General features: G+C 42.4%; 1 protein-coding gene across 1 annotated transcript in view; it reads left to right on the plus strand.

Annotated features, from left to right (window-relative positions):
- Nucleotides 1-9,942, plus strand: part of LOC145405378 (homeobox protein abdominal-A homolog) — a 225,666-nt gene extending 215,724 nt beyond the window's left edge. Inside the window, exon 5 of the mRNA XM_080276785.1 lies at nt 9,691-9,942. Coding sequence (XP_080132911.1) covers nt 9,691-9,942 — 252 coding nt within the window. The remainder of the gene's footprint in view (nt 1-9,690) is intronic.
- Nucleotides 9,943-15,536: the final 5,594 nt, after the last annotated feature.

Raw genomic sequence — 15,536 nt, forward strand, 5'->3', positions numbered from 1 at the left:
GGAGCTTGATATATTAGTTTCATCTCTATGTTGCGCCTTTCCAAAGCTGAACAGAATCGTCCGGCGGTAGCAAGACAGAATACAAAAAATGCATTGGTGTTATATGTAATTTCAATCCGTGAGCCATAGAAGTTTTAGAAAGCCTCCCAAACCACCGAAGATACAAGTTATGAAGAGACAAAGATACATACGATGGCCGTGGTCGATTCTTCCGTAAAATGGGTACCAGATATGGGTAGAACTAATGAATTCCAGGTTTGTTTGGCCTCTTCCATACTCAGTACTGGGAGAGATGAAGCAAAATATACTATCACCGTTATGGAAAGAATGCAAGATGTGGGTAGAAGGTAATGGATGCAGTGTGTGTGTGTGTGTGTGTGTGTGTGTGTGTGTGTGTGTGTGTGTGTGTGTTTAACCTCCTCGATATTCTGCAACTGCAAAGATAAAACGTGACAGATAATTACAGTCAGGGAAAGAATGCCATATATTTGTAAGATCCTAATGAACCCCCCCTCTGTGTGCGTGCTTGATGTACCATAATTGCCACTGTGAAACGAAACAGACTGACACTGCCATAAAAAAAAAAAAATCCATGTAGGTTGTAGAACGATGAATTCCCAATGTGTTCGTATGATAATTCGTAATATTGCAGTGAGGGAGCAAGACAGATTATCACTCCCATAGAAAAGGTGCCAGATATGGACAAAAAATAATGAATTGCAAGTGTGTTTGGCCTGTTTTTGCACACTGTAATGATAAAATTGAAACGAGGCAAATTAGCATAAGGAGGTCATTGTTATCATGCCATAGAAAGGTTGCTTGGAATTAATGTTTACAGAAGAATAGCATGTTAAATCTTAAGTATATTTGGTCTCTTTGATATCCGTGGTTCTGTAGATTAAAGTCATATAGACACATAGGACATCCATTGTTGGCCATCATAAATTGTAAGTCATGTAATGGAGAGGAGTTAATTCATTCCAAAGAGCAGCATGTCAAGTCTTAGATATGTTTGATTTCTTAGGTACTCTTGTCACCGCAGAAAAACCCATTAACTGCGAATGGAATACCTTGGGTGAAGAAGAGCTCCTCCTGTGAATTAGCTCTAAAATACGCAGGGCAGATTCCTTAGATTTTTCTCGTCTGGGCATGGAAAGATGGTGCAGTGGTGGTTTGTGCAATGAGAAGCACCACTTCCAGTGCTTTTGAGATACAAGGTGAGGTTGCAGTTGCATTGGAGGCTCCTCATCTGGTTCCGAATATCCAGTTCGCTCTCCCTGCCCATCGACTTCCGTATCATACAATCGTCAGGCGTTAGAGTAAAATTCCCGCAGTCAACTGTTGTGACAAAAATAGTTTAGACAGGAACGTAGGCCATCTGTTTTGGTTCCTCACATATTCTCTCCGACAGCTATTGTTGATGCTACCATAGAAAGGATGGCAGGTAAAGGAGAGGGGCTAATGAATTCCAAACAGAGCCTGGGAGAAGCTTGGCCTTGAAACACGAGGTAATTATCTCCCGCCCAGTCCCGGTGTCGGCCTCCCTGTGTTTATCGTGACCCCGTCCAAGATCCACCTACCTCATCCCATCTATCCCCCCCACCACCACGCACCCACCCCTCCTCCTTTCTTATCCCCCACATATCCCCCTTCCTCCTCATCCCTCATATATCCTCCTCCTATCCACCTATCTCCCTTCCTCCTCCTCTCCCTCCCCACCTATTCCATACCCCAGCCCCTCCTTCCCGTCCTTCCCAGTCTGGTAGGAAATACGTGTATAATTACCCCTGGACAAGTGCCCAGTTGCCCTAGGGAACCAATCTATACTCCACTCTCACGCATTTTTTGTGTGTGGGAAATAGAGTTATGATGATGATGACGATGATGATGATGATGATGATGATAATGACGATGGTGATTCGTGTTGTCTTTATGATTTATTATATGGGAGATTAGCTACAGAGATTAGTTTGAGACGTTAATTACGGATGGGCCAAAAAGGAAGCCAAGATTTAATTAGAGATCGTTTTCATCTAATAATGTACACAAATTACTGTCTCTGGATCCACTTCATTACTTTCATATTTCTTGATGATTCTGATCTGAATTAAGATAAGGTAAAAAACGATTAAAAAGAAAACTGAAATGGAAGTTGGTAGTGTGAGGTTACATTGTGCTAAATACTGGCTTTCCCAAGTCTCTCCTTCCCATTCACGTATTCCCTTTATGAGTCCTGAACAGATATATTAAAGAGAAGACTTAGATCAGTATAAGTGGAGTTATGGAGAGGGTACTTATATGGTGGAAATCAATATTCTGAAGCCTTCTCTAATTTTTCACGTATTTCTCTTTTGGTGTTGAAGTTGCCTATATGGAAATTAGATATATTAGTTTTAGGAGGATATGATAGAAGACCGAGATTGAAATACATAGAGGCTTAGGTAAGAGAATGTTAAAGCCGTCATTCCCAAGCCTTTTCTTACTCCCCTCTCAGAATCTCAGTACCCCCACCCCCCAACACCTCAAACTCTCTTCATCTCCCTCCTCCCCTCTTTTCCCTCCTTCCTTCTCCCCCTCCCCCTTCTCCACCCTCCCCTTTTCTCCCCTACTTCCACCCCCTCCCTTGGCCTTGACTATCACTCGGACACAATTATGCAAACTTCTCCGTTGTTATTGTTGCGTTTCTGGCTGGGGGAATAATTGTCTGGTGGATAAGCGAGTCTCTTTGGCTCAGGGTTACTGTTTGGTCACTTGTAAATACCCTGTACGTGTTGTGGATATTTTATACATTAATCCCTTCAGTACGGCGACCCCTTTCTTACTTAATGGTACTGCTGGCCGGCAACAATGGGAGATCTCTCGTAGCAAAGGAATTAGTGGACTTAGCTTCATGTCTTCCTTATTACCATACTACTTCCTTTAGCTGTATAATCATCACCTGGAGGGAGCAATAGTAAAACATCAAAGACACACTAGAAGGGAAGGGGAAAATAGAGACAGGAGTATAAACCAGTCAATTTTGTACCTGTATACCGTAGAAAGGATGAATAAAAGATAAAAATTACAGCATGTCTTAAAGTTACATGTTAAATCCTACGTTCTTGCTACTCTGGTACTCCTTCAGGCCTTTCCGGGTTACGTTATTAGTTGGTGTTGGTAGTAAACTTGAATATATTGCAGTTTGAAAGTTGACTAATGCGAGTGTTATTCATTTCAAGGCCGTGGGATTTCTTTCTATCAAGCCGATCCATCTCGCTGCCGTCTTTGTGCCTCGCCCCATTTCCATACCGTGTGTCAGGTGCTTCCTCACTCTTTTGTCCCCCACAGCAACCCCCCCCCCTCCCCGCCCTTCCTTCTTCTCCTCTTCTTTTCTTTGACTTCCTCTTGCCTTATCCAGCGTCCTTTTCCTGTCGTCCTCCACCTTCTAGTCCTCTTGTCATCTCCATAATTTCCTCATCCCCCCTCCTCCTCATTGCTTGTCCCTATCTCCCTACCTTCCTCCTCCTTTCCCACACCTCCCCTTTCCACCACCTCTCCTCCTCCTTCCCCTTTCTTCCACCTCTCCTTCCCCTTTCCTCCACCTTTCCTTCCCCTTTCCTCCACCTCTCCTTCCCCATTCCTACATCTCTCCTTCCCCTTTCCTCCACCTCTTCTTCTCCTACCACCAATCCCTAACCCGTCACCCACAAAGCGTCTGACAATGGCTCCCCAAGGTGGATTTATGGTCTCAGTGCCGTGCTAAGAGATGCTCTGCCTTCCCTCCCGCACTTCCATCACTACCACCGTTTTATACCTCGTAGCAAGAGAGTTACGGCTGAATGTTGGTGTGGATCAGTGTTGTCGTGAAATAAGCCCTTCAGTGACAATTTTCTTTTTGCAATCTGTTCTTCCCAGTACGAGAGGAGTTTTGTTAAGACCTTTTGCGATGATAGGGTTAAGTGCTGGTACTGTATATGGTTGGTAATGTTATGCCGTGTATATTACCCCTCCCCCCCAAAAAAAAATGCTACTGAGCCCATCTTTTTTATAAGTTCCCTACAAACATAGTGCCCTGTAACGTTAATTCAGTGGAGGGAAAAACTACATACTCACTTTTTTCCCTTTCTTAAAAAGAACCGTAGCACTTAACTCCTTGAATCCTGTGACGTCTTCTCTTGGTTAGATTTGTTACCTCCAGATGAGTTTATCAAGACTAAATTAGAGTTTTCGAACTAACATGGATTTAGTCAACTCATTCCTTACTAGAAGTGGTTGAATTTAATAGTCTGGAAGTGGTGTTAATTAAATACGTCATTGTAGTGAAGAGGTTAGGTCAAAGTTTGTGAGCCACCACCTACAACTCCTTCGATTACGTTGGAGGATGTGAGTAAAAAAAGTGGATAGGACTGGAAAGGGTATGGGCAGAGGAAACCAGGGATCAAGAGGTCAGTATAGCCTGCCTTACCTTCGTGGCTGGTGGTGTTTCGTGAGGGAGGAGCACCCACTTGGAGAATCCCAGGGGCCCCTCACTCCTTTTTAGGCTTATACTTTCATCTGCCATATCTGATTGCGTCCTCTTCTTGGTCATCTTCCCTTTGGTTTTTAGTACATTAATGGCACCTCCCTGGACGCTATCTGTTGTCCCAGGCCTCCCAGGTGTTTGGCAGGGCAGGACGTGAGAGTGATGGTGTCAGGTAAACGAGGGTCCAGCCCAGAAGTGTCCTATAATTTGCCGAAAACCTTATTGGATCGTAATTGCCAGGGCGATTTTGACCCAGGTAACTGTTAGGTGGGGTTGAGTTTGAGGGATCACCGGCTCTCTCACTCTCTCACACTCTCTCAATCTCTCTCCCTTTCTCTCACAAACACTCTCTCACCCTCTTACTTTTTCCCACCCGTCCTCGTCTTCCCTTATGTTCGTCTCCCCTCCCCTAATTACGATAGGATTATCATTTGCAATTGTTAATATTAGTAGGGGATTACACCACTCCCCTCCTCCGATCATACAGATAAAAGACAAGTGCAGTCTTTGCGGGGCTGTGATAAATTTCAGCCCATCATGTTCGCTAAAGCTTTATTATCATTCATTTAGTAAGACCTGCAGTTTTAGAGCTGATATGTGCACATTAAGGCAACCCGTCACTTGCAAATATGATTTCGAGTTCAGCCATTAATATAAGTACAGTAATCAATCTCTAGTTTCTTCCTGAGGGTACATCTGTCCCTCCTTTTATGTGGAAGAAAAATTTTTCCTTGTAGCATCATGAGCTGTGTAGCTTTTTTTTTTTTTTTTTTTAGTATGTTTTAATAACTGAGTATGATAGCCATTGGAAGCCTGTAAATGTTTGCTTTTCCCAGTAAGAAAGCCATTGCTGGTGTCATCTTTAAAATGCTAGAGTGATAGGAATATAAAAACTTAACTCTGACTCCATAAACTGATTTTTGTCCCGGATACTAAGGAATTCAACTCAACCTCAGTTTACAGAAATGAATAATGGTCTTCATTTCTAAACTTGGTCATAACTAATATTTTATAGGACTCAAAATTTATCAAAGCACTTCACTCGCTTGCTCTTTGGCGGTTCAGTTTTAGAGGAAAATTTCTTAATTCGACCAAGTTTATGTAATTCATCTTGCAGACCCCCCCTCTTTTTTCTTCTTTAGTCAAAACTTTAAATGGTCCTCATAGAAATCCGATTTTATAGCCATCCCGCCTTAACACTTCGTAATTACAAACGTTTTATTATAATCCTTTTCTACCAACTTTTCTCGTTTTCTCTCTCTCAAAGAGAGAGAGAGAGAGAGAGAGAGAGAGAGAGAGAGAGATTATATCAATCTATATTGTGCGTGACTGTAATTAAATACAGTACTTAATGAAACAATACAATATGATCTGTAATAGGCAAAGTACAAGGGAAAGCTGTTTCCTGCAACGAGTCAGTAGTAGCAGTGCAAATTATGAATCTATGTGTCTTTATATGAAGTAAGTTATCGAGTGTATTTTTGATATGGGGGTACTGATAAAGTTCTTTACCACTTTAAAATTAGTTTTATATTTTGAATGACTGATTTGTGCCATTAATAACTATCTCATTTGGCAAAAGCACCGCAATACCACAATTTCTTTTCAGTGTTCGTCTGTGCTATAATCTTACAAGTGAGAAGTCTTGTAGTATCAGTCATAATTTATATCACCAATTATACTGCAAATGAGACTACCTGGTCGCCTCACATTACAGCCCTCATTTAGATTGATTTATTCTTTCAGTATTATGACATCTTGTATATTTTAATCCTGCTGCCGAGTTTATTAACCTCAAAAGATCCACCTCGCTGGGTAAGGGTTAGATACAAACTCATTCAACCGATCTGCAGAATGACATTAATTAAGTTACTGCTTTTGCTACACCGTATTATTCAGACCAGGAGGAAGCTCTTGCAGTGCGGGGGTATAGAGCATCATCTTGCCATGTAAAGAGTAGACATCATCACGAATTACACTTAAATTAATGACAGTTAAAGGCATACAACCGTACTCCTCTCGAGATATCCAGTTTGAGGAGTTCAGTGACTCCAACGTTCAAGTTTTCAAGCAGAGGCGAGGCTAATAGTAGTCTTAGTGTGATTATTGTTGGCAAAATACTCTAGTTCGCTGTTGTCGAAGGAATCTATATGGTTGTTTTTGAATGAGTGTACAAGGACTGGTATTGAGAGGCTGGACTTTCATTTGGTTACAGATCTCCTCAATATGAATTATACTCTGTTGCTTAATGATCAATGGTTTTGTGGAAATAGCCCAAGTTTTGTGGCTACGTGTGACTTTTTAAGATATTGTTTAACCAGATATAGACAGTAAAATATTGCTTATGCTGGCCTAGACGATATTCCATTATTTCTGTTGATGGAGTGTAAGAGATAGAGAGGGGTTGGTGTATATGTGTTTGCCTGCATGTGTGTGTGTGTGTGTGTGTGTATTGATTAGTTTTGTGACTGGAGACTTCATCTTATTCAAAAGTCAATTAACCTGTGCACGAAATCACCAAGCAGTTTGCCAGTGTCTTTGAAGTCGCAATGGATATCAAATTTAATTTTTTCTCTTCCGTGACAATACGTAGGCACTCTTTTCAGGTTAGTACTTTACGATTTTGTTTAACCGAGAGAGCTTTTAGCATTATAGAGGGGTCACTGCAGTGGATGACTGTTTGCCTGAGTAATATCGTTTTGTGATAGCAAGCATATAATTGAACAGACATCGTTTTAAGGAAAGATTTAAGCCTACGTTAAACTTAATAACCCATGGAAATATCAACTCAGGTTTCTATGATTCACTCAGTTGAATAAAATCGCTTGATGTTAGACGGAATAGAACAAGAGAATAGAGTAATGATTCCTCAATACTAAGGTTGTCTGGAGAATATAGGTGTTAATGACTCCGGCCCCCGCGACAGGTGCGTCAGGTGTGGCGGCGACCATCACCTGAGGAGCCGGGCAGGGAAGGGAAGCCATTTTGCGTGTTATGGCGTCGTCAGCTGCGTTAGGGAATGAGTCTTGGTCGTATTTGCCACCACTACTGTTTATCTTGGGTAGTAGCCATTTAGCAGAGTAGGGCCTTTTAGTACCGTGACTTATTTTTTCTTCATACTTCCAGTTCATCAGGTATAGTTCTTTCACCTTAACATGGCCCTGATTTTCGTCATTTTGCAGATTGTTTCACGTAGCTCAGTGGCAGAAAAAGACAATGATGTGGCTCTCCATCCTATCCATAACACACCTTCATGACTAACATCAGATTCTAGTGTTAATATATTGCAACAGCTCAGTATTGTAGATGAATTGGCAGTTTTGGGCCAGGTTAGAATAAAATGGGTGTAGTTATAAAGGGATTTATGAACGATATGTCTGTCCCATTCAGTATGGCAACTCTCGCCAGAACTGAATAAACCCGCCTGGAGATGGCAAGATTGAAATATAAAAAGAAGCATCGTAGTGATATTAATCCCATCAGCCCTTGAGCATGTAATATTATTCTACTCTTGCTGTCACCTAACGATTTTATTCCGTTTCAAATAGAACTCTAGCAGAGAAAGGATTACTGAAGGCTACACCTGTGACTAATCCCTCCAGTTTTAAACATCTCTCCTGAGCTAGATAAAATCATTTGATGGTAGCTAAAACAGAGTAGCAAACAATATAGCACGTCACCGAAATGAAGGGGTTAAAGACTGTGTTGGGCATAAATATCTCTACTGAAGGTTATCTTAGCGTGGCGGTGACGGTGGTGGGATTCACTGAACAGGTCGCCAAAAATGTCAGTAAATTATTCCCTGCACAACGATGACGTCATTTTCATATTACTCTGGCTACTTGCAGATCACAGCGAAAGGCTCAGACGCAGACTCTGTTCACCTCTGCTCTTCGATGATGTAGTCCACCGATATTACTCGGCGTAACAAAAAATATATATATATATCCCTTCACTTACCATCATTGTTTATCTAGTAAAATAATGTTGGGAAATAATAGTCTCACTAAGTAGCATGGAGTGGTTTAGGAACCAGAAACAACATGGAAAAGGGCAAGTACGAATGCTGGAGAGTTCCCGGCATCATGGCCAGTGAAATGAGCTGGACATATTATTCACACATCATCATTACGTGGCATTGACGTTGGTGGTCAGTGGTGCTTGTGAAATGATGCGATATTAGCCAGGTCCATATCACCTCCTACCCCGGTGTAAGGGATGTTATGTCGCGATCTTTGTTGGGGCATGTGTGTTAGTCATGATTATCACTTTATTGACAAATCCCAACGTAAAGCGGGTTTGGGATGATGATGGTGATGATGATGATGATGATGATAATGTTTGTATTATCCTGGCGTAAAAGTGATGTCGACCAACTATAAAACTGCAGTCATCGTTGAATGCCATTTTCCACCAATAAACGGGGTGGAAAGGATCCAGAAAAAAGAACAGCAAAGCATAAAAATAGACAGCGAGTATCAACCAACCGACTGCCCAGTGGATATGGCCATTGGTCTATTCGCACATCACTCACTCGTCGGAAATATTATGAGCTAACAATGAAAACAGTAAAGTTCATTCTCTCGTCATCCCTTGAAGTGTAGGGACCCGAGGCTAGGTTACTGTAGTCCTGAAAATGAGAGGGCAGGTGGGCTTCATAAATCAGTCACAGGATATTGCGAGGAGCAGAAGTGCAGTGTTGTCATGAAGTATTTGTTTGCATAATTTAGTAAGTTGCTCTGTGACCTTCTTCATTTACAAATTGATTCTTTGTCGTCATTGACAGTGTAATGTTATTGAGGATGTTTTTTCACGTAAGTATAATCTGCCAAATGACCCCTCCCCCTCTCCACAAACACAGCGAAATATGAACCTTCTCCTACGCCGAATGGACTTTAATGGCAACTCCTGGAAATCCATAGTGCAGCAGTGGCGTTGCAGCGGTTCCTGGTCGTAAAGCTGCCGTGAATTACTGAGGCGGAGTTATATATGCAACAAAGGGTGCAATTTAACGTCTCGTGTTTCAGGGGTAGTGTGCATAGTGTGTCGTTGTAGGTGTTTTTATATCATGCCTTTTATTTGTTTTTATTTGCTTTATTTCTCAATTATTGTTCCCCCAAGTATAAAGGTTGATTCCCTGCCTCCTCCCTCTTTCCTGGATGACATTTTAATTTCGTTGTTTCTTTCAGGTAAAAATCTGGTTCCAAAACCGGCGCATGAAGCTGAAGAAGGAACTGCGGGCAGTGAAGGAGATCAACGAGCAGGTGCGGCGGGAACGCGAGGAGCAGGATAAACTGAAGCAGCAGCAGGAAGACAAGAAGAGCATCAAGGACCAGCAGCCATCAGCCAACGGTCAGCCCCCAGCGGCCTCCAACGCGTCCTCCTCGTCATCGTCATCGTCAGCGGGAGGTGGCACGGGCGACACCAAAGCTGCGACTTAACGCCAAGGAGTCTGTTCCCCAGAAGGGCGTGCTGCTACTGATGCTGCTCCTACTGCTGCTGATGCTTATTTAAACGAAGCTCATCATTTCACGCCCACCAGTACCTATGACATGCACGCCCAACCAACCACTCTCACGTCCACACCTTCAGCAGAAGCTCCGCCCCCCGGCCCCGACTCACAGCTGCGTCCTTACTCTGGCGGCCTCTCAGAGGAGACTCTCTTCAGCCTCCTCCAGCATCATTTCAATTATTAGTCACACAACTCCCAGTTAATATGTAGGGACGTCTCTAAGGTCTCTTTCCTTTAACATAAATTTTGATATATCATTACCAGTTTTAGTAAAATTAGACGCCTGGCGAAGGGTTGCCACAGAGGAATATAAATGTTTATCTGGTGTGAGTGACCCGACGCCAGGCGCCGGCTGGAGGCAGGCGTCTCCGTCTGGCCCAGGTAGCTCTGGTGAGGCACGGGTGTGGACACAGCCGGTGGCACTTCAGGAGATGATGGGCCGCCGTGTCTCGTGTGCTCGAACACCACGGAGCTCACAAGTCTCCCCCACCAACCTCTACTATAAAAGTGAACATAGAAAATCATGTACTTAAGTTTTCAAATGCACAACACCAATTAACTGACCAATATCCAGCAGACTGCCATTAGATGGAATATGTATCATCAGATCCAATTAGTGTTATAGAGTACAACAAGTTTACAATCCCAGGAACCGAGATATTCAACTTTGCAGTGTATCAACACGAGACTGGTCCACCGATTATATCACAAGACAGGCAACATGACCTCCCTCCAGACTCGACCCTACTAACCTCTGTGACACACGTGACAGAGTACATAAGAGCGTCTCACCTCACATTCGCATCCAGTCCTCGAGGGCAGTTTGGAGAGACTAGTAATGAAGATATAATTATTTTAGCTGAGAAGGCACATATCATGACCGCCTGTATCCAGACACCGCGGCCTCTATGTACTGTATCCCTAAATACCCTGACCTACACCTCCCTCCTTCCCTACCTCTGTCGGACACAAGGGCTGAAATCCCAAGTGGGTGAGCAGAGGACTCCAGTGGACCCTTTGGCACTGGATGCGGACTGTGTGAGACCAACCCTACCGCGGTATAGTGGGCTGCCCGCACGCTTACCTGTATGAAATGTAGTGGATATTGTTGAGAGCCTAACTAGATTGTAATGACCTAAGGGTAACGATGTACGGGGCTGTTAGTGATCACACGGTATAGCTCCCCGACTGACGTACGTACATGGCATCCCGAGTCACGACTGCCTATAAATATTTGTCCCTCATTATTTCGGTAACTAATTCCATGTTATCTAAAAGGCTAATTTAATTGGAACACGTTTGTTTCTCTTTGTGTAAATCAGATATTAACCAAATGATTCCAGCTTTAAGTTCTCGAAAAGATGATAAAGTGCTGTAGACTTTTTCAGACTTGTTTCATGGATTAAGAAGATTGTAGCGCAATGAGTGTTGTTACATTGTAAATGGATTATATTTATTTCTATTAATTGTTATGTTTGTCATGAGAATCGCTATTGGATTGGTTGCGATGCTGTGGTGTAGCCAGGTGGTGCTCAAGTGACCCCGGTAGTGGTAGTCACGTGACTCCCCCTAGGCATTTCACGGCGGAGTACATAGATGGAGCATTAATGGTTGAAGCTCTCTGTCTCATCACTGGAATTACTCTTTATTTTATAATTCTAGACACAGGAGAAAAAGTATCATGTCTTTTCGAGGCGTCACACGGGGCAAAGAGTTTCAACTAGGACGTCATCCTAGGTGGAAGTGTTAGTGCAATAGTGGTATGCTAAATTAAAGCTTTAAAGGTGGGTGAATAATTATTTTGGAAGCTAATGAAACTTTAGGCTTAGATGAGTGAAGATGAGTTTGGGTTCGTTCAGACGATCCATCTCTTCGAAACCTCTCTCTCCGAATTATTATTTTTAATGGTAATACAGTGTGTGTGCATAGTAATTGTGGCTCAAGAATGTGACCGGTTACTGTGACACAGGAGTAAGTGAGAAACTGACTGGAAAGTCTTGAGGGAACTGTAGGAGAGCCTGCTTTGGAAAATGTCCACTGGTGGAGGTCCTCTTCATTGGACAGTTTCTCTGGTAGGCATTCTCAAACCTGGAAGTCTACAAGTGAACATTCTGGAAGGTGTTCATTACTTAATTTGGATGTTGTTATTGTGGAGAGTCCCTAAGATGGATAGTCAGGCTAATGGACGTCCTCTTGGTGATACTCTTAATTGGTTGTCTCCCTAGGTAGACAATACCTGTGGCGGATATCAATAGACGTGGAAATTCTCTTTGTGGGTCGTCTGTTAAGTAAAATCCTTCTCTGGTGGACATCATCTTTGGTATAAAAAAGATTCCTCTGGTCCCTCATGACTCCTCAGGTCCTGGTTTCTCCTAGTAAGCGTTAACTAGAAGGCCAGAGTCTTTTGTATAGTGTGTAAGTTGTTGGCCTCACTTTTCCTTGTCTTTCTGACTCTGAATTTGTACTTGATATCCAAGAGGAGGTTGGAAATGGTTGCTAAGTGAAATGGGAGTCTCAGAAGGTCACTGAATAGGGAAGGTTCGTGTTGAGTTGATATGGGTTGACATCCCACGTAGTAAACAGTGGACATGACTTCACAGTAGCTATTCACAATGTTTTTATGTAGCAAAATATGACATGTTAATGTTTTTTTTAGTTATGAATACTTTTTGCTGTTTTAACATCCATTTCGTCACTACATGAGACGAAAGCACTTGTGATAATTCATCTGCTGTGAAAAATGTTATACTGTTTTTGGAAGTATTTGAGTCTTGTTACGGAAGAACACTATAAAATTTTGTTATCATAAGTTTAATGAGTGGATGTAACATGTCGCTGTGTAGCAACCTATTGTGACCATCAAAGACGCATCAGTCGACTCGTGGCGGTGACCCGCAGACTCTTGTAATCTGAAGAAATAAATAGCTAACACAGTAAATATAGCGAAGCATCAAGTTTCACGTAAGATCCAACCTATTACCGTCACTGTTTGTGGGCGAAAGAACATGTGATTTCAGTGGAAGTCACATGAAATGTAGCTCATTTACTGGCTTCTGCAGCCACGGCACAGGCTGTTGCCCTAAAATTTACGTGCTCAAACATATAATTGGACTGAATTCAATATTAGCTCCTTAGTGTAATAGGAGTAGTAAACTCTTTCGCTGTCATACAAAAAAAAAAAAAAAAATTGCAGCAGCATGTCAAGAAATCCGTGGGAAAATTCCCGCTGAGACGGAGCTCAAAGAACGTGACTGATATTACCGCGGGGCTGGCATGATGCGGCACACCGGTGTTGTTATGCCTGGTGAGATATTGAGCATCGAGCGCCGCACCTCTACAACAACTTACCGACTAACGTATTGCTTTCACGGTGCGACCCCACGGGAACAGACACATCTTTATAAAGCTATGGTTCAAAGCAGCAGCCGTGGTATAAAGCTTCTCTGGTGGAACGTGAGGCAGAGACCCGCGGTTGTGTAGCGGTTTATCATTAGTCTTTATATATATTATTTTTTCTTCTCTTTGTAATAATTCCCATAACTAGTATAAACTTGCTTGTTACGTGTACTTAATGACAGAGTTGTTGTTGTGTTTATTTAGCACTCTTCGGACCTCGCCCCTTTGTTTATCATTATTATTATTATTATATTGTTTTGTCTCTAAAGGACCCTTGCCCTAATTCCTGCATATAGAGTATTTTTTTTTTTTGAGTATCGCTTTTTTGTAATGGATACACGCTTATGGGTGAATGACGTGACGCTCAATAAAAAGACTCCCTTTCTGGCGCCACTCAGGGCAAACACTTGGTTCTACGAAGTTGCTATGGTTGTAGTTTTTTCGCCTCATTCGGAGCTGAGTCGAGGTAGTGTCGAGTTGGGGGCCCTGATTCTGGTCAGCTTTAGAGGCCTTTAAGCACCTGTCCCCAAGCGATTTGTTTTGGACAGTACAGCTAATTACTCTCTTATATGCTATTTATTGTATATCTCGTTTATATCGAAGGTATTGAAGAGAGACACCTTTTCGGGATGGCATTGATATAACCGGTCGGCTCCGCTGCCAGGTTAGACAAATTTGCCTCAACTTCTTATCCCCCCAAAGTAAGATGGAGGACTGCGGGAGGAGGACAATTTTAGCCTGCAGTCCACTGGGTTCACTTTTTAGATGAACCTTGGACCACAACGACTATTACTACATCAAGGGAGACTGCAAAAATAACATATAAGAATATATTAAACTTTCTGGATGGAAATAAACTCGTAAGGCAGAGGTGTTGGGGGACCTCCTTCGCCTGCCAGATAACGGGCCTTAGGGTTACTTGTACAGCGGAAGAGGAGGTGGAAGTGCCGTGGTGCTGGGAGCCTTAACACTGCCACTCATGGAATCTTTACAAGTTTACCGACACAAAACATAATCCTTTGTCACTTAACCCATTCACTCCGGTGACTTATTTAATGCATATGGTTTATTTTTGCTGCCACTAAACGATTTTTGTTCGACTTAAGGACAAATCTCTAGTACTGAGAGTTAGTGAAGGCTATATCTTACTCCTCCAGCTCGGAAATTCTCTCCAGAGCTGAATAAAATTGTTTGGTGATGGCATTAATAAAACAAAATACGTCATTGAATTGAAGTGATTAAGAGATGAAGCTGAACTGTGGAAAGGCATAAACACTTTTTTTTTTTTAAAATAATATTCTTCGTATAGCATCAGGTGCCTCTTGTTTATTGTCTTCTCGTAGTAGAGAGCTCGCCGGAGAATCATCAGTTATTATCAGTGTTATCTTGAGATGTGTTAGGCTATCGTAATGTGATGAGCTCAGCATCTCAGTTAAAGCTCCCCTTCCTGTAACATCTTATGACCCATTCTTAGCAGCAGCCCTTGTGAGGAAGAACCTAACTCACTGAAGATGTAAATACTTGTAACTTCACATAACTTCAGTGGTATTCAATGACCATCGTGTTAAGTGCAGCCATAAGTCATGACCAGAGCTTAGGGCATCACGAAAATCTTGTAACATTATGTCTATGTGAAAGTTCCTTTACTCTGAGGTCTTTTACGTAAATGTGTTTGCATTTTGTAATCCTAAAACCCCCCAAAAACGCATGCTGCAAACTTTTCTAGCATAATTCCTGTTCATGTGTTCAGGATAACTTCATTATTTCCTCAGCAAGTAAGGAACATTTAGCTAATGGCCACAGCTCTGAGTCACCTAGCATATCCCTCAGCCCCTTCCCATAAGTACATCGATATCAGGGGTGACTGAATCCAAACGTATATGTGTGCTAGGTTTTCTGGACCGCGCCTCGGCACCTGACCGTAGAGCAGAACAGAAGAGCGGTCGAAAGTTTTATGGTATTCTAGTGTTACAATCTTCCTCAGAGCTGAGTAAATGTAAAAAATAAAAAAAAAATCGAGCCTCTCCTACTGCACGACACTTAGTTATTAATTCAAAAAGTGACAAGGTTACTGTCCCATGAGTTCTTCACGGACGCCCCCAAACACTTCACGATGATCCAAGTGCT

The sequence above is a fragment of the Coenobita brevimanus genome, chromosome 66 (assembly GCF_032717465.1).
Source record: "Coenobita brevimanus isolate Jiangsu-jjx chromosome 66, ASM3271746v2, whole genome shotgun sequence".
NCBI classification, from domain to species: Eukaryota; Metazoa; Arthropoda; class Malacostraca; order Decapoda; family Coenobitidae; genus Coenobita; species Coenobita brevimanus.